Source organism: Seriola lalandi, unplaced genomic scaffold, assembly GCF_002814215.2.
Source record: "Seriola lalandi dorsalis isolate HSWRI2012SDOR001 ecotype SW California unplaced genomic scaffold, Sedor1 jcf7180002054958, whole genome shotgun sequence".
Lineage (NCBI taxonomy): Eukaryota > Metazoa > Chordata > Actinopteri > Carangiformes > Carangidae > Seriola > Seriola lalandi.
In genome coordinates, this window is record NW_019525509.1 from 830,345 (window position 1) to 850,783 (window position 20,439).

Below are 20,439 nucleotides of genomic sequence, written 5' to 3' on the forward strand. Positions count from 1 at the left end.
AAATGCCTGCATTGACTGAAACAGGCTAAACAGAAAGTGCCCACCTGTGGCTCTATTCTCTGCTTCTGTTCTCTTGCTTTTACTGCTCTGAAATTGCAGGCTGCTTTGAACTGGGCCCATCCTTTGATGTGCTGGCGTCACTACTCGGCCTTGCTATAACCTCCAGGGAGCTTGATAATTTGCCCATGTGTGGCATTACATTTCGACAAAGATCAGGTAGGGCACTGGATGTACCCACAGCCTCATGCTATCAAGATTTGGCCTACTTCCTGGATGCTAAATGCTGGTGGTGTGCCACCTAGTGGACAGACAGTATTTTGATTGTGATGTTTTTTTTTTGTTTTTTTGTTTGGTCTGTCTTTCTAAGTTGTTGTTCTATTGTAGTTTTCCATTTTTGGACTGTTTTGGATAACTATGAGTCACTGGTGGAAGAAGTACTCAAATAATTTACTCAAGTGAAAGTAGCTACAACACAGTGTAGAAACGCAACTAAAGAAGGTCCTGGGTTAAAAATTATGAATAAACACAAAAGCCATAGTATCAAAATATAAAGTACCAAAAGTAAAAGTACTCATTGTGCAGAATGACCCATTTCAAACTATTGTATATTATGTTAGTGGATTATACTTACTGATTCATTAATGTGTACATAACTTTAATTGTGCAGCTGGTAAAGGTAGAGCTAATTTTTATTTCCTTAAATACTACTGGAAGCTTGTGGACTAATAAGGTCTCATCTTAACCTGTAATAATACATGATCATTTTTTTATTGATCAGATTTTTTATTATTAATCCTAATCTGCAGTTAGTTTAAAAAATGTACAATACCGCAATACTGCAAGTAAATGTACTTAGTTGCTTTCCACCATTGTAAGTTGTTGAGAGATTTCCCCTCTAAACTTCTCAGTTGGTTTCAGTGTTCGAAGCCAAAAGAGATAAAAAATTATCCAATATTTCCCAAATACAGTTAAGATGAGTGAAAAGTACAAATGATGAATATATATGAGTGTAGCAAAACTAAGTTTATTCTGTTGATCATTTCTAGAGCTTTATGTTTTCACCCTTTGTTTGGGTCTGACTAAACTACGTAGTGTAGTGTAGCTCTGCCTCAACTAACTACAACAGTAAAATGCTGCTTACACATTAAAGCATCAGTATTAAACATTAAATTAATATCATATATAATAAAATGGACCACTTTTCTGTTCAACAGACTTTTACTTGTGACCTCTGAACTTTTACTTTATTAAAAGATCTGAGTGCTTCTCCCACCACCGTCTATCTAAGAATTAACATATCAGATTGGCTGTAGATGCAGATAAAATTCAACCACAAACTGTTAACCACAGGCTGTGTCAGACAATGGAGATACAGTACCGAACTGTAAAAGCATAGACATACACTTCCCTAACCCCCTTCACACACAGATTCACACACAAACATGCCAGTTTTGACCTCTGTTTAACCTTTGCGTGGCCTGAAAAGCTCACAGCAGCTGGCTGGTGGAGGACTCTGAGAACAGGCTGAAACTGTACGCCAGCATAATCCTCAGCCAGAGAGACACAGAGCGGGCGAGGGTTGAAGGGGAGAGAGAGAGGAAACAGGAGCAAACGAGACCAATAAAAATGAGGAATGTGAGAGAAAGAGATCACTCGCTGTTTCAGTTTTTTTTTAAAGAGGTTCAAAACAAAGTGCTGAACTCCGTCTGAGAGAGACGAGAGTGATGGGGAAAAAAATCACGAGTGCTCAAGACTCACAAGGACAGAATAGAGAGGGTATGAGGGATGACAACATCAAATTAATATATTCAAAAACGCAATTGTCACACTTTATTGAAAAAAAATGCAACCTGCCATATATACTGTATGTTTTTACTGTATATACATGTGTTTTTCTGTGACTGTGACAACATACAGAGTGAACCCAAATGCACACACAGACTGATTTTCAGAGATGAGTCAAGACACTACTTTTAGCGTGGGCTGTGTGAAGTTAAACCAAGGGTGTGAAATTGGAACCAAAAAAAAAGGTTTTCCACATAAATGACTGACATTTCTCCAACTTGTAGTCCCACTTGTTGTAATACATTAACATTGCATGGGTTGCGGCGTGGATATCTTCTCTATCTGCACACACATGCTCACGCACATTGTGCTGCAAATGTGCGTGAGCATGTGTATGACAGCTGTCCCTGTATGTGTGTAATAATCCTCAGTAAGCTCCATGGCTCCCACAGTCTCTTTCACTAGATCCTCCAGAGCATCTCTGACCTCACTCTGTGCGTCCTACACTCGCTCCACCCCATAACATGCTAACACACACACACACACACACACACACACACACACACACGCGCACTGCTCATGTTGCACCTGATGCTAGTTGCACTTTTGAACCTTAACCCCACTTTCTTTCCTGCCCCTTATTTAATTAAAGGAATGGTCTGACATTTTGGCAAATACGCATATTCATTACATGGGAAAATCCACACTGCTCTCACTTCTGTGCGGTAAATACGAAGCTATACTGCGATCAGAGGGTTAGCTTAGCTTAGCACAAAGACTGGAAACAGGGAAGCTCATAATTAACATGTTACATGTTATTTGTTTAATCTGTACAAAAGCTGTTGAGTACAAAATTACAATTTGCTGTTTAATTTCTTTCAGCTATAGGACTACAGAAAGTTAATGCACTTAGCTAAGAAATAGTCTGTCACATTATTCCTCCACATAAAGGGCAAATTGAAGTTTTTTTTTTTGCACAAACTAAAGAAAAGGTGATGATTAGAGGTGCTGGCAGAGGATTTGGTTAACTTGCACAGTGAACATGTGTATTTCCCAAAACTTTAACTATCCCTTTGAACTGAAATGTGCCTGCAGGACAGTTTCACCCATCAATGAAACATCATCATTTCATCCTTTCACCTTAAATTTAATCGACTGAAAGCTTTGAAACCACCGATGAAGCAAGATGACACACTTACTTGACTAACTTGTTCTGAGAAAATCCCTTTAAAATTTATTCAGTTTAATATTCTGGAGTTATTCCTTCATGAAGACTTAGCTGTAGTCTGTACAATCTCTAATACTGATTCATTAATAGTTGGCTGCCTGGCCAGCCTTTAAATATTCCTTCCACAGCTGGTTGGAAATCATCCCAGCCGTCTGCCTTCACATTTCTCAGCTTGCTTTCATATCACAGTTAAAAGTGTAAATATAACATACTAACTACATAAAAGAAAAAGTGTCCTTCACGTTACATCTGAGTGATAACTTCTCAGTTATCCTTTCCTGCAGTAATACCACTGGGAATAAATCTTCAAACTATCTTGAGTTTCCTTCCTCCACCTGAATGATCTTCTCTTTCAGGGACATTGTGAGATGATGACTGACATCTGGACAAACATCTACTCTGTTTAGTCTAAGCCAAAAGAGGTCTCTATTTGTGGTGTAAGTTTGCCCCCTGCTGTGCACATCAAGCTCTCTACAACGCAAAACTTGTTCATGATGCCGCTTGCCCTGAAAAACTTTGGTATTCCTCTGTCCTCGGTTCCAGTTTCCATTATTTACTTTATCAACACATGTAATGTTAGTGGTGCTTCCCTTTGTTCACGTGTGCACCAGAGCATAATCTGGGAAAAGAGGTTAGTGGTGATACACGTAGTATAAACAGGGCTGATCTAAAAGCAGTTCAGCAGGTGCGTATGTGGGCTTAAGCTGACGATCGCTCAATTATCTCAATGTCAAAGTACAAATACATGTAGCATACATTATACATAACCAGTACACACAGCCAGTCCTTGTCTCTGTCAGTGGTTATCATCAAACATCCCAGTGGGCTGGAGGTGGAGGGTCTCAGCTCGTTCACAGTGATCTTCTGCCAAGTTTGGGCTTCCTCTGACTGATGGGCCAAAACTCCCACAATGTCCACAATCATTAATGTCACAGTGTCCATAAAACTTTTTAAAATGCAGCCCATGGTGATGGGATACTGTGTATTAATAGTTGTTTATACCTTTTAAGTATAAAAATAACCCCCATTTAAGTCTAAGTCAACAATAGAGTGGTTGGGGTGATTTAAGTAGAGAGAAAGTGATGGGGATTTAGGCAAATTTGCAAAAACTTGTCTGCAATGCTTCCATCTGATACAAGTACATGTCTGTGAAGCTTTTAAAGATGATCCTACCTCTTAACAGTGTGATTTTAGCAACAGTGCCTGCAGTCAGTCAAAACTTTATTGTACTTTGATGAGGGAAAAGTAGCTGTTAAAGATTCTCTGAAGTGGCTGAAAAAGTACAATCCATTGGACAACTTTAACCTTTTGTCACTTTGTATTCCAGGAACAAATGATCTTCTATTGCATTGAGTCATCTTAGTTCTTTCTCTAAGAAAAAAACCTGATCTGTGTAAAAAGAGGGACGTTCTCCCACAACGCAAACTCCTCCACGCAGACGGCTGCAGACAGCTCTGTCCTTTGGTCTCTGAAGTGTCCTTGGAGGGGGATGTCTCAGAAATTGCTGAAGAGTTCGTATTTCTTCATCCAGTCCATCTGTGGTGCCTTCCTCTTTTCTTTGGCATGGACCTTCATCTTTTCTTCTGCTGCCGTGGCGCTGAGAGTCAGGCCCATCTCAGCAAACGGGTCCGACAGCCTGCCGCCCTCATCGTCCGCCAGCTAGACCGGAGATAGAGAGATTATCGGAGAAGGAGACAGAGACAGAGTGAGAAGGGATGAGAGAACCGGCTTTTCGCGCAGAGCACCAAACACAGCATCACACATGAATGCCCACACCCACCTGTGTGCTGTTGCCCTGGCTGCTGAGGTCGGAGCGCGTGGACCTGATGGACTGTGTGGTGGAGCTACCATTGATCTGAGGGCTGGGGGAGCCGTTGGATATGGATGGACCATCATAGTCTTTGAAAACAATCAAACAATGTATCACTTGTATCAAGCGTGATTTTTTCCTCTCACTATATGCAGCTTAAACAAACTGGTAACACTTTATTTTATGTGTCTGTAGTTTCTGTCTTGTAGTTTCCCAGAAAAGACTACAGTATGTCATTTAGTACTAAACATAAGAGAAACTGAATAACAGATAACAGAATTTTGGCTCCAATAATTTGCACAAAAAACATTTTTCTTGCAGGAAACTTTTTAGAAAATTATGGATCATGGATTTGGTCAGAACTCAACACAATAAAATACCTGCAATTGCTTGATAATAACAACATATTCAATAATGGGACATCCTGGAAATTCAGATTTTTGTGCAACACATAGCCTTTTTAGGTAGTGCAGTCCTACCTTTGAGATGACCGACTGTGGGGATAACCCCCCTCCTCTTGAAGTGTTCGTCTGTGTCTGGATCCACCACCAGCAGCCACGTCTCATCTCCCCCTTTCTTTATGAAGGCCACCACCTCCGCATGCCTCATGCCCTCGATGTTCACGCCATTGACCTGGAGAACACAGATTCAGAGCATTCAGAAAGTGTTCCATTTTTTGCAAATTTATTAAAAAGGGAAAACTGAGAAAATCACATTTATGATTTGGCATATCTCTAAAACACAGAAAGAGAAACAAAGCATCAACAGTATAATTTACATTAAACGTTGATTCACTTTCTCCCACAAAGGCTGAATATAAGGACAATATGGAAACATATGGGCATGGTAGACCAGTGCTGATCCACACTACCTCTTATTGGGTCCCAGTTCACCTGGATTTATAAATTAAAGTTATAAACAAGCAAATATCTCCAGATCAGTGAACCTATATATATTCACTTTATTTTGAATATAGCACCTGACAGAACCTGTGTCCTGTCACTGTATTTTCGTTGACATACTGTATACAATGCTGAGAGCCTGTGCGCACAGTAGGGGGAGCCATACATCAACATACTGATTATGGGACTATTCAACATGTCTCTCAGAGCGCCTGAACCACTCCACACAATGTTCCTCAAACTCTTGCTATGAATTATGAGTTCTTGCAACGGAGCAATATGAAGCCTGAAGATACAACGAACCGCAATGATAGAAGACTTCTCTTAGGTACTTTGTACAGTCAGTTATGGGAACAGAAACAGCTAAACAAAGGGACATAATGAACGTGTGCATGTGACTGAACATCTATTTGACAGTATTGCCTTTGCCTCTACACCTAGCTGGCAAAACACAATAGCCTGTTATTGTTTGGTCTTATCTAGATGCTGCATGCATTCGGAGGCCTGCGTTTTAACAGTTTTGTGTAGACCTTGGCTTCTCTGATGCAGGCAGCTTCGCACCACGCCAAGTTAGTGTTGGTACACAATCAATTATTGATGGCTCTCCTGGGCTCCGGCTATAGTGGGGGTTTCAGGTGTCAGAGTCCTGAGGAGGAAATTGTTTAAAATTCACTGCTTATGACGGGAAGGGATGGAGCGAAGCAGAGGAGGAGGATGGAACGCGCAAACTCTTAAAGTTTGCTCTTGCCCTCATTTGTGGGTGAGGAAAACGGGGGTGAAATAAGTGTAGGAAATAGGACGGTAGGAAAGTAGGTGCAAGAGACTTTACAGGACTTTCAGGGAGAGTGGAAGGAAGACAACATGTAAATGAAATGGAAGAAACATGAAGAAAGTGTGGGATCAACAGATGGAAAATGTGAACCTCTCCTCTCCTCTCATCTCCTCTCCTCTCCTCTCCTCTGACAGACAGACATATCATCAGTCAGTCAGCCAGGAACAGACAGACAGTTTGATACAGCGAGAACAAACATCTTTGTATTTGGCCAAACAACAGGTGTTGTGTCATGTTTCACAGCCCTTCATTTACAGTCCATCCCACACAAGACAATACACTCTGTTTTCTGCCCACTGGGCTAATTAATACATGCTGTAGGAACAGTACAGGAGCTTATTTCTCATGGGATTATTCCTCAGGGAACCCCTTGATACTAGAGTGTGTGTGCGTGTGTTTTAGTGCCTGTCTCATCAAAGTCATGGAGCATCCAGCCACCTGAGGTCTGATGGCACATTTTTGATGTGGTTTGTGTGTGTGTGTGTGTGTGTGTGTGTGTGTGTGTGTGTGTGTGTGTGTGTGTGGAGGCAGCTACAGACTAACCTGAGCTTGATCAAAACAAATAGTATCAAAAGCATGTGCACATCTGTGAATATGACGCATCAGATGTGTGCGACTTTGAACTCTTTGCGCTCCAGTTTAGCTTCACAAAAAGACAGACAAAAATCTCACTTTTAGACATCTGTCTAATATGGAGAGCCCAGTGGTAGTAACATAGACCTTGACGAGTGATTTACATGCTGAACACTTTCCTTTTGAAACTCCAGGATATTGTACAAACTGTTCCAGTTAAAACAAAGTATGATTCAGCAACTGTATGGCCTATTTGTTGGCTGGAATTAATTTGATTTTGGTACACAAATTAGCCGAAATTTAATGTTCCCAGAATAGCTGCCATGTTAATCCTGTGGAAAGAGTGAATGGCACATGGTGACTTCTCAGCAAAGGTCAGCTATGCTTTGGCCGTGTTTTGATGGTTTTTAATCTCCGTCATACAGTCGGAAACTTTCAAGTCATGAAGTATTGGCCCAACTGGAATTGTGATCAAATAGTTGCTCCAGAGGAGAAGCTAAGGTATCGCCAAGTGACTACAACTCATCCTGAGATAGGACACGAATGCATATACCAACCGTTATTGCAATCCATCCAACATTTTTCGAGACTTTTTCACTCCAAACTACAAATGTAAGCCTCATGGTGGCGATAGAGGAAAAGTCAGAAGATCACCAAAGTCAGTAGGATTCATCATCTGGGACCCATGCATGCCTGTATAACAACTATCATGACACTCCATCTGTCAAGACATTTTCTGAAAAGCTAAAAATGTCACACTGCTTGCTTGATTTTGTAAAGTTGTCTGCAGTGTCATATGCTTGAAATATATAACACAGAGAGTTCTGTGGAAAAGACAACAGTGCAGGATTGAGTGTGTGTGCTGTTGTTTTGTGATGTGAGTGAACTGGTGTCAAATTCCTGTGGGGCTGATTTGTGGGGTATCGTGAACCCCATTAGGTGTGTATGTGGGTACAATAGGGAAAGTAAGTGTGGTACAAGTTTTTTATGGTCTTTGATGTCACACTATCGTGATGCTTGGGGTTCGGCGTACGCACGGTTGAGCTCAGACAGAGCAGAGAGGCTGATGAGGCGTTCACTGGTGTCAGTGCTTGTGCCAGACATTGGCAGAAAGCTGAGCTCTCATCATCTGCTGATACACCTCCAGTCTAATGGGGCGTGGTGAGAGAAAAGGACGGCGAGAGACAGCTAGCGAGATAGAGAGAGAGAGAGAGAGAGAGAGAGAGAGAGAGAGAGAGAGAGGGATCTGTAATGGTTGTTCACCTCTCTAACAAGCTGCTGACAAATAACACAAGCGCTGTCCTGACGCATGGTCAGAGATGGTTGCAATTATCAGCAAACACACACACACACACACACAAACACACACACACACACACACACACACACACACACACACACACACACAGCCAACTAAGTCAACCGTGGTTCAGATTTTTCAGTCCAAACAAAACTAATACACTGAGTTATTAAGCTGGCATGAAACCAGAACACTTCAAATTTCATCAAGTATACCTTATAGTATCCCACAGGAAATGAAAGATAAGACAGAAAAACAGTCCAGAGTTTTACACAAACACTTAACATGTTTCTTTTTCACACATAAAACAAAAGGGATTAAACAGGAATAAATACAGCGACTTAATACATAAATAATACATAGCAGTGCCACAGTTGAAATATCTTTAAACTCACCCACATTATGTTGATCAGGAACAACAAAACTAGGGTTGAAACTGTTGTTTTCTTTATAGATGAATCTGATTAATCCATTAGTCATTTGGTCTGTAAACTGTTTATAAAAGTTTATTTTCAGTGACATAAAACACATAAAAGCAGCAAATCCTCAGTTTGGAGAAGCTGCACTTAGGAATTTTTATGTATTTATTTAAAAGATTCAATAATTTGTCATCACTTGTGCTAAGCTAAGCTAACCGGCTATGTATTTACCTTACACACAGGAGAGTGAGACTTTGACTCTTGACAAAAATGTGAATAATTAAATTTCCCAAAATGTCAAGTTATTCCTTTGATGTGTTCTGTATTCACTTGACTGTTGGACAATCATCTGAAACATGTAAAATCACCAGTATGTTCCTGGTTTCCATTTTCCATTTTTTTGTGGGATCCTAAATGAACCCTGTCTAACCTTTCTATCAGACCTTAATGGGCATACCTCCCTTCAAAAATCTCTTGAAGACTCCTGCACCTCCTCTCCTAACACCTCTAACACCCTTACTGGCACTTACTATGCACTTTTGATGAACGTCTTTAATTGATCTCCTTGATCAATGTATTTGTAGTGTTTAGTACCTACACCAAGGTTTCCTACTGCTTTGAAGCTTCAGTGATGCTCCTCGCTTGTAGTTCGCTTTGGATAAAAGCATCTGCCAAATGAATAAATGTAAAAGTTGTTTGGCTTGCTCTGGAGCCTGGTCTGAACCCTGATGTACAGCCAGTGAGGGCAAAGGTCATGGGAATGAAGGGGTGAATGCTGTGTGTGTACACAGCTCATGAAGATGATGACGTTACTGCCAGCGTGTATTTTTCATAAACCAGAGGAAAGCTGACCTACCACCCATGCTCTTTGTCACCCGCCTTCTCAACCGTTTCAGAGATTTGAATCAATGGCCTTTAACTTTTATGTGACTGTGAAACTTCAAACTCTCCCTTTTCCTTTTGCCCCTGCATCTTCACTCTGTTGCTTTCTTTCTCTCTCATCCAACACACTTTGCCTGTCTCCATTTCTCTGTTTTTTATAGGAAGAGACATACATATACACACACTCCCTTCCCCCTCCCTCCTCCCCCCATGTCTCTCCCACATTAGCCCCTGCGATCACACTGATTTATAACCGATTTTCCCCTGTGACTGGCCTCTCCTCTCTCTCTCTCTCCAGTCTGTCACACAGTAGAGATTGAGTCCAGACTCCAGGTCCTGTTATCGTTAGAAACAGGGGCCTGACAGCAGACACACGTGTGACTTCTGCCATTTTAATTACGGCTGTGACAAGAAGATGGGGTCATATCTGTATTTGATCAGTGCAAAAAAACGGTGTAAACTTAGTAACTTTTCTGTAGCCTTAGTCCAATTTTTCAAAAACTACACTTGTTATTTTTAGAAAACATACACACATAATTGATCTTTATTTGTGTTGTTGTTTGGATTTAGTTTCCAACAAGCTGATGCATTCAGGTGTTCTGCAAACACCCAATAGCATTTAGCAGTGTTGTGTGTTGGTGTATTATGGAGTAAATACTCTAGAGAGGCACATCTAAGAATGCATATAGATTTATATGGGGGAAATGGATTGGATGGCTGTGTGGAAACGTGGGCACATGAGCAAAATCAGGCGTGTAGGCACACAGCGACATGCTGATACAGAACAAACACACCTACAAAGCTACAGAAAAAGCATAATTCTCCAAAGTGGGAACATGAGGGGTTACAAGAGGCCTCTCATGGGATGTTCTCACACCCAGTCAATCATAATGCACTGAAGATATATATATATATACACCAAAATAACCCAGTATCATCAATCAATAATCACCTCATTAGTGTGTGTATTAGTTGTCACGATCCTCCTCATTCCTGCTGTGTCAATCAAGTTCACACATGCAAGAAAACATTCACATAATACTCACTATCTTGTGCTCTTATGCTCTTCTACTTGAACTCCCTCTAGTTTACCAAATGAAGCCTGTGGAGTCTCCTCCTCACCTCCTTAATCATTAAGCACACACATAAGAAACACTGCTAACTGCTCCACCACCCACACACATACATATTAGGGGTGTAACACAGAGCTACTATCTATATCTGTATTGGTTTATGTCATAAAAATATCTGTGTTTGGATTTTTACCTCCAAGTGGTAGTGCTTGCACCAGAAGTTAGTTAGATATTGTCAAGAAAGCTGTAAACAAAACATACACAGTAACATAATGTTTTAACAATGTACCTAAATGTAATAAATTATAAAACATGATTTGTAGTTGAATACAAATTCCTTCAAACTAGGAAAACACAAGTCTAAAGCTTTGTAGCTGCTAATGGTTCTGGTGGAAATAAATAGTGGAATAGAACAGTGCATGGTTTATCTTTTAAAACTGGATGCTGTGTGTATAAAGGGAGGAAGCCCAGATGAATGTAGTGAAGTGTATATGATAGAGGGCAATAATAGCTCATTGGGTCATATTGCATGATTTTAAAAAGAAGGGGTTGGGCATGCAAAGACAGGACGTCTGGATGAAAATAAAGTTGGTCTGAAGTGTCTATGGAATAAAAAGGAGAAAGCTATTGAGAAAAATCTGAAAAGCTCCCTTAGCTATTTAGCATGTACTTTTGAGACGGTCCCTAAATTCAGTTATGAATATACTACTACTACACACACACACACACACACACACACAGAGTGGAAAAAATAACAGGTACAGCATTGATGGCTATTTAATGCAGTCCAATAGAACAACACCACAAGCCAAAAAAGTTGAGTTGAAGTAATACCTCAGTGGCAATGCCAACATAAAGTGAAGTGGATTTACTGCAGGCCTATTGTATCAGATTGCATTACTTCATCAGGTGTTTCTCTTCTTGTATCCACCCCCTGTAGATCCCACACACCCTTCACCCAGACTTTTTCTTCCTACCTCAATGAGTCTGTCTTGTGGCTGGAGCCCGGCCCGGTCTGCAGGCGATCCTGGGTCCAGGGAGCGGATGTACTGTCCGGGTCGTGACCGGTCACTGTGGAGGTTAAAGCCGTAACCCGTCTCAGACCGCACCAGGTGGCACAGACGTGGGACGAGGTTGGATGGGTCGACCTGGGGCCGTGACTGGGACTGAGCCTGGGTGTGAGCTTCAGCCTGAGCCTCCTGGAAGAAAGGGAGAGAAGTATGTATTTGTCCTTTAATAAGTGCCATGTGGAAATCCTCGTCCCTTCGCTTCGCTTTGTCCCTCTAAGTATGATTTTAATTGAAGCTGATTCCATTTTCGCTCTTCATTAGAATCTCATGTCACCTGCAAAACTGTGCGTTTCAGATTAGTTTGAATAAAAATGTCTGTTTATATTTATTCTTTAAAAAAACATACAATATCGTTAACACTGAAGTCATTGCATATGTATTTAAACTTAACTTTACCAGTATAACACAAATGTAACAGTGCGCTCACATAATGCAGTTAGTTTACCATTTATAAAGTTGATTATGTAGGAAATTACTATCTAAAGTGGACAGCTGTGATTCAAACTAGGGACATACAACTGGAATATAGATAAATCGTATAAAAAATAATTGCAAGATACTTAAAAGCCTATATCTTAATCGGTGCAGCGTTACCTATGTAGAAAGATGGGGCAAGTCAGAGTGAGATGCTGCTTTCTGCAGAGCATGTGACGATTTTAAGAGACAGGTGGAAAAAACACATGGCTGAGTCACTGTGGTCATTTATAACAACCACCTCTCAAGCCTGCAGGGTGAGTGTTTCATACAAAAAATGTGGGTGGGATGTCACTCAAAGGCACTAATGATTACTGTATTATAGAAGAATACAATTTTACCAAATCATAAAAAAATCCAGTGTGAATGTAATAAATAGTTTTGAAAAAAACAACCTTTTATTACTTGAAAATCATCCATCAGTAGCTCCTGATTCCCTCTCTTCTATGTTTTCATTTTGTGCTGCCATTCAGTCGTAGAAAACTTATAACGTTTTATTATAGAGCACATCTGGAGTGAAAGCGTTGATTTGCAGCATATAGCTAACAGTTCTAACAGCCTCGGTGACGACATTTATAGAACCTGTATAATTGTGCTCTCCAGTGTGATCACACTGATTTACCACCTACATGCTTGGGGAAAAGAAATGTGCAGTGAGAGCAATGATAGACCATAGCCAGCTCCGTGCCCTCAGCTGATATTAGCCGTGAGGTAACACACAGGTAAAGTGGGTGTTAGGTGACCTGCAGGGGAACCAAAAAATATGGTGCACATGTCCTGTGCATATGACAGATCCGCAATCATGTTACGCAACCTCAGGGGTCTATTGTTTCCACTGCATATGTGAAGCTAGCATCAAGGTCCAGCATGTGCCTGCTAAAAATACATATGGAGTATGTGGGCAGGGTGAGAGAGATACAAAGGTAGTGTAGTGTTTAGATAGGAGAAGATGGCTGATGATTTATCTTGACAGAAAACAAAGAGGACTGCTCTTCTTTGACTTATCATTAATTTCCAGAAACTGTATCTGCCCTTCAGGTTGTTGTGCGATTATTGTAAATAAGTCATGACCGAGCCGCGATCACCACAATACTGCCTCCCACTCTATCCCTCAACCATATAAAAATAACACAGATGGCAACATATAATTTCATTTCAGGCACTGAATTCCTTAGGGTAGCAGCGATCTGGGCAGCTTGCCCTGAGAAGGAAGGAGAGAGAGCGAGAGAGGGAGTAACAACGGAATAATTCAGAGCAGTTCAACTCTCATGAATCCCTCCAGATCCTCCTTTTCCTGACTGGAGAGGAAGTGCCTGGGTTGGGCAGCAGGGGTGGATCTTCCAAGGGAGAGAAAATTTATTAATATAAAATCACATGTATAAGCATCTTGGGATCTAGTCGAAGGAGAAAAAAACAAAAAAACAAAATGGCAGAAAGAAGGAGAGGAGGAAGGGAATAAGCACGGAGGGAGAGAGTGCGTGGGAGGCATAGAAAATTAGATGCAGCAAGAGGATTGAGAAAGAGTTCAAGAAAAGAAACGGAATGAGTGAAGAGTACGTGGAGAAATACAGCAGACGGATAAACAGATAAACAGAGAGGCAGAGTGGTGCAGAAAAATCAAGATGATGGAAGTTTCCAGTAAGAGACGATGGGGAGGAAAAGAGTTTTCAGTGGAACTCCTCTAACATAAACAGTGAGAGTAGCACAGCTGGGAGTCATTATGTGGGGGAGACGCAAGTGTCTGCCAATCTAACCTCCGACTGCCTCTCAATGCCTTTCCGCACCCCACTAATCATCCCCTGGGGCCTGTGCCATCTCTTCAACTCCGTGTTCTTGACGTTAGTGTTCATTTACGTCACTTTTGATTTGGTCTGCATGAGCCTAATTGTGAAAGTTTGTTGCAGGTCTGAGTGTCAGTGATGACGGGCGACAACATGACTCTGCGTGCGTCCTCTGCTCTGTGTCAAAACAAATTAATCTGTAATGGATTGAGACTTGTGGTTTGAAAGATTTTAAGAATTTCAGCCAGAGAGGTTTGGAGGATCTGAAGTGACCACACAACTTCGGGAGGCCATCAAAGGAAGTGTGGTCATCATGTTTGTTTGAACTGTGGGTGTTGAAAACTTGAAAACTGGTTTTTGTAAAAAATATTTTGATAGGAGAGAGAAATAGATGTACTGCCCCCCCCCCCTTTTTTTTGTCAGCAAACTAGCTTGTCATCAGGAAAGTGGTCAGTTATCAGCATTGGGCATTTTTTTCAAAACACATATGGTCCCACATGGGAGGAGGAGCAGTAGGAAAAAAACACGGTATCTATGTTTTGCTCCATGCATGTAACTGCGGCACTGCCCAAAACAAGTTCCCATGGAAAATTCTGCAATAAATCAGACTGCTTTTCTAAAAGGAAAACAATATGGAATATTTCATACCTACTACAGAACATTATGGAGTTTGAGGCCCCAACACTACACACATGTGCTGACCCCGGTGTCCTGACTGTGGCACACTGAGAGGATGTGCAGTCAAAGGGACAAGTGCCATCCCATGAATTCCATCAGCTTCCTGCCACAATCAGCCTTTGTTTCAGTCAGTCTCTGTGAGTTCATGTGGGGGAGAGTGCGGAGTACACACAAGACTTGGTGTTTAACGCTGTGGTTGGGTTACACAATTTTGATTACATTAGAAATGACACTTTATTGTTTTTGATTATAGAGCAACTTGAATTGTCACATAAGGTTAGAAGCTTTTTACAGGTGCAGCAGCTTTGACTAGAATTTAAGGCTGACATAACAAAAAAAAACTTGGTCTGTGGTCCACTGTTCATTCCTACTTTTAAAATACATGTCAGATAACCAGAGAATTACAGCAGGTTGTGTTTTACTTATTAGTGATGGGACCACCCTTTAATTACATTTGGATAGCACCGATTGTATCTTGAATGTGGTCGGATGATACAGTTCAGAAGATGCTTGAAAGCACCTGTTGTAGAAAAATCAACTGAAACTAGAATTTCCTTATATAAATGGAGCAGTAACTGTGTCTGCATATGTTGGTGGCTTTATCTGTGCATCTTGTCGGGGGGGGGGGGAGGGGATCTGTGGTGCATGACTAAGAATGAAGACATACCTATTTACATGTTAAATATAAGTGCATATATGTTCACACACAAACATGCATATTTCCCTCTGTGACCGCTGGCAGTGGCGTTGGCAGCTGATGAAACTAGATCGCAGCTTGTTGAATAATTGAGTTGTGGCCTACTGCGATGGATGGATCATGACCGCTGTTAACCCTTTCACAGCCAAGGATCATTGGCTCAGTGTTGGCTCACAACACAGAGAAGTGTGTTTGGTTATGCGTGTGTGTGTGTGTGTGTGTGTGTGTGTGTGCTTGTGTGTTGCTGTTGTACTACAAAGAAACTTAAAATCCAGTGTGTGTGTGTGTGTGTGTGTATGTGTGCATGTTAAGCGTTTCGTCAACATTGCTCTCACTTGGATGCTTCCCACAGGGGATTATCGTAAACTTAATACGCCCATTCTATTAAATCAGAAGGTCAAGTTTCTTTTGAACCCAGAGTCAAAAGTATGCAGGTTTTGTGCCAGCGTATATATATGAACTATTTACAGTTACATGTGCGTACTGCAAACACACCCACCACTGTGGATAAACAACAATTTCTTGACCAAAAACACTATAATTATGTGTGCATCTACTGAATGCAAGTAACGGGTAAAGTTAAAGAGAATCTTATAACAAGCATATAAGCTGGTGGAAATCAATCGATAAGTCAATCAGTAGATGGCAGTTTAAACAATCAAGAGAGCACTATGTCAAACCCTTCTCAAGGAAAATCCAATCTGCAGTTAAACTAAAAGCGCATTCATCAGTTTTTGTTCCATGGCCCCTTCTTCCATGACCTAAAACTGTATCCCAGTTTGCTAATGTTATTTCACTGCTTGGAAAAAATCTACAGAAGTCGACAGCCTGTTTTCCAGCTGGGTGTGCTGTGAAGAAATTACCATGAGCTTAAAGTGTTCAAAACTGCTGAAAATACTAATTTCTAATGAATGCGATCAATCAAGTTGGAGGATACAGTCAAGTGTAATCCTGTAACAACTGACCCATGGCAATTGTGTCTCTTTTTTGTCAACTAAGTTTGATTTTGTACAGTGTGGATCCAAACAATCCACGCACCGTGTTAGATCAAGTAACATTTTAATTGCACTTTTATAAATAATACTGTACTATAATGCTGGAGATAACTAGCTCTACCCTGCCAAGGATCATCAGCTGGTGAGGATGCAGACTTTTTGCTACAAAAAGGCAACAAACTGTGATGTGACTTTGACCTTTAACCACCAAAATCAAATCAGTTAATTTTTCAGTCCAAGTGAGCATTTGAGAGAAATTCCCTCAAGGTGATATTGAGATATGGCATTCACAAGAATGGGACGGAAAACCATAGGCTTAAAAATGGAGCTCTGAATGGAAATGTTGCTGACGTTGCATGACGTCCTGGCGATGTACAAACAACAGAAGCACATGGGACTTAAGCTGATGTCGTGGTTGACAACCAGTTGCCATGGAGACAGCAGTGGAACCAGTGGAGCCAGTTGTACTCGTCAGTGACAAGTGATGCAGCTTCAACATGAATTTTAAAACAGTCGGACTACATACATATATAATGTTTATTTTCTGACCACTGGCACATAGTTCTGTGTCTGTGTGACACTGTGATGCAAAGACTACAACTTCTCAAAAGTTTGAGCAAAGCCCATATGAGGATTATTTAACAGGGCTTAACCAAATCAGGAAAAATTGCTTTGCATTAGACATTCTGGTTAGTGTGTACATGTGCATGTGTGCATGTGTGTGCCCCACATGCAGCTGCTTCAAGTGTTGCTCAATCAGAGAGGAACAGAGCCGACCTGGCCGGTGCTCACACTGAGCGAGAAAGAGAGAGGAGTGAGAAGGGAATGAGAGAGAAAGGAAATGACAGGCAGCTGGAGAAAAACTGAGAGGGATTCGGGGCTAGTTAAAAAGATGATGAAGGAAAGGGGGATAGGAAAAAAAGTGACAATGAGCTACGACAGAGAGAAGATAAAGAGAAATAGGGCAGGCAGAGGGGGAGATGATGCACAGCATGTGGAGGACAAGAAGAACATGAGAACACGAGAACTGGCCAGAGAACTCGATAACCAACAGTTTTTCCCACTGGTGTTGTGGTGTGTTGCGTAACAGCTCTGTGACACGAAAGCTAGCTGTGTGTGTGTGTGTGTGTGTGTGTGTGTGTGTGTGTGGGTGTGTGTGTGTCTGTGTGTGTGTGTGTGTTTATATTTTTGTGTGTCCAGTGCTGCTCTACCAGGACAGACCTGCTGCGATCTGTTTACAAAGTCCCCTGCTCTGCTGCAGTGTGTGTGTGTGTGAGTGTGTAAACGTGCGGTACCTGCTGTTTAAGTGTTTCCTGTGCTCATACCTCAGAAGCAAGTGAAAGAGAAAGAGAGAGAGAGAGAGAGAGAGAAAGATGGGAAGGATAACGTGACAAGAGCCAAAGAGCGACAGTGCAAAACAGATTGCAAAACTGATGTATTAGTCATGGATTAAGTTGTCGTCCGGTACTGTAATGTACTGTTGACATCGATCAGATCTATCATAGTAACTAGTTTTACTCTACACAAGAAATCTGGGTCAGTGGAGGTTTGAGATTCAAAGTTGGACTCCTGCTATTTAATCCAATTTGGTGGATGAAAAGAATAGGTTGACATTTTGGGAAATATCCCCATTCTAATGAATCTGGTTCACTTTCTTGTCAATGTAAAGATTGATACCACCGTTGTGTCCTCTCGTGTCTGCATGGTTAATATGTAGCTGATGCCAGCAGCTGTTAGCTTAGCTTAGCATAAAGAATGGAATCAGGGGGGAACAGCTAACCTGGCTCTGTCGGAAGGTAATACATAGGTGTTAGTCAGTCTGCACATCGCTATCTTCTTGTGAGTGAGGGCCTGTCATTGTGCCTTGATCTCCAGTTCCTCATAACTGTCTGTATTGTGTTGTTTATTATTGTGAGGGCAGAAGTTGTGCCTTGATTTCACGGCCACAACTTTCAAGAATTGTGCTGCAGGGGATATTTATTTTTTCTAAGAAGAGCAGTACTACTTTGCAATGATCACTTTATAAATGTCAGTCCACTTCAAATGGAAAGAGGCAGCCTTTCTATTGTGCTAGAAAGTTCACAGAGCGAGAAATCAATGATGGACGGAAAAGAAATTAAGATACTGAGCTAGATCCAAATACATCCATGTCCTTTCATTCAGCAAAAAAGCCATTTATTAGCCTACTGATATTGATGTTTGTTGTCATTTAACACCTGCTGAAGATGCCTGCAGCTGGTGTATCAGCTGCAGGGCTGAAGCTGCAATGATCTGCAAAACCCCTGTGAGTGCAAACATATTGTACGGGATGTTGTAGCTCGAGGCTGAACTGTCACTTAGCACAGATGAGATCATGACGGACATGAAGGCGCCCAGCTTGACTTATTATGAGAATAATTTGCAGGAATTAGACTCTGCCTCTCCAGCATAGTGTCACTTTATGACGTCAACGGAAACAAATACTTTTCTCCCAATTGCCCAACATTTCTGATCTAAAAACAATGAGCCTTGGAGATGCCAAAATCAATATATATTTCACTGCACATGTTTTTGTCCTTTGTCACAACCGACACTGCACCACTCCTACTCCTTACACTCTTGAAGGTTCAATGGTTAAACTGCCTTATGAAGTTCAACATCAGTGCTGGAAGAAAAATTCAAAATCAGAAAACTCATAAGTGATCCAAACACATTGCTTGTACTCAAAGCAATTAAATATAAAGGCTGAAACTACTGGCATCTGAAGAACGAGAAGTCGCTGTCGCCCACATGAACCGAAGGCTCTGCTGTAATGTGAAGAATATGTGCAAAAGCCCCATGGTGTGGTCCTTTGATGGTACTACTGCTGATCGCACATAGTTCAAACAAATATGTCCCCTTGTTGCTGCCATTCCTTGGCTCTGGAAGTTCTCAGGTCAGCTGTGTCTCTCAACAGGCTGTGTGAGGAGTTACTAAAGATCTACACAACACACCCCATCAAAATGAGTCCACAAGATGAGTCGAATCTTCTCTACCGACCACATTTGGGAAATTCTCCTTTTTATTCCTCAGAGCAATTTTCTCCGAGTGGAAAAGTTTTTTTTGACTCCAAAATGTCCTTGCTGTGGAAAAATAAGAATTTATAGACTCAGCTGACAGCTCATTATTTAAGACTTAATAGTACCACAATAAGCTAGTTTTTACATTCTAGCTTGCATTATTTTGTCTATTAAAAAGGCTTTTGTGACTTTTAACTAACTTAGAAGCCTGAAGTTGACTTCTCTCCCACTGAAGTGACTTTACAGTACTGTATGTTTGTGTAATGTTGTGTCTTTATGAAAATGCTGATTATCTTTCAATTAATCAGGTCAAAAAATTTGAAAAATACACATTGCAACTTCCCAGCACAAAGTGACGTCTTCAAATGTCTTGTTTTGTCTAAGTTCAAATCCCAATTGTTATTTAGTTTATTTAGTATATATGACAAAGAAACACAGAAAATCAATCAGTTTGAGAAGCTGAAAGCTGAGAATGTTTGGCATTTGTTTTCCCTGTTTATGCATGAAAATGTGTCATTTCACATTCATTCTTGAGGCCAGTTCTTTAGCATCAACTGTACATGTCACAGCTTTAGTTTCCACGAGAAACTGCTGTATGGAGCTGATTTCATTGTCATGGACCCTTTTCATGCTACAGCAGCTTGTGGACACTGCAGATGAAAAAGCATGAAAAGCATTGATGTAGACAAATAACCCAGCCAGACTGATACTCAGTATCAGTGTCCAGATAACTGACTATGTCAAAACAGACTCTCCCCCTCATCGATTTCAGCTGACTGTACGATAACGGGTGTCTCAACATATCCAAGTGTGTCTGTTTCATTTTCATGGTCAGAGCATATCATAAGGATGTCAGTGAAACTAGAGGAAAGAAGGCCAACCAACAGGTGGTTTAAACCCCT

The 20,439-nt window shown here is 41.1% G+C and overlaps 1 protein-coding gene across 1 annotated transcript in view; it reads right to left on the reverse strand.

The window, feature by feature from the left end:
- Positions 1–1,799: 1,799 nt before the first annotated feature.
- The window catches only part of LOC111645882 (Na(+)/H(+) exchange regulatory cofactor NHE-RF2), a 31,826-nt gene continuing 13,186 nt past the window's right edge, over positions 1,800–20,439 (reverse strand). Inside the window, exons 3-6 of the mRNA XM_023395209.2 lie at positions 11,782–12,003; positions 5,303–5,456; positions 4,794–4,912; positions 1,800–4,672 (exon numbers count right to left, since the gene is read on the reverse strand). Of these exons, the coding sequence (XP_023250977.1) occupies positions 4,508–4,672; positions 4,794–4,912; positions 5,303–5,456; positions 11,782–12,003 (660 nt within the window). The 3' untranslated portion in view covers positions 1,800–4,507. The remainder of the gene's footprint in view (positions 4,673–4,793; positions 4,913–5,302; positions 5,457–11,781; positions 12,004–20,439) is intronic.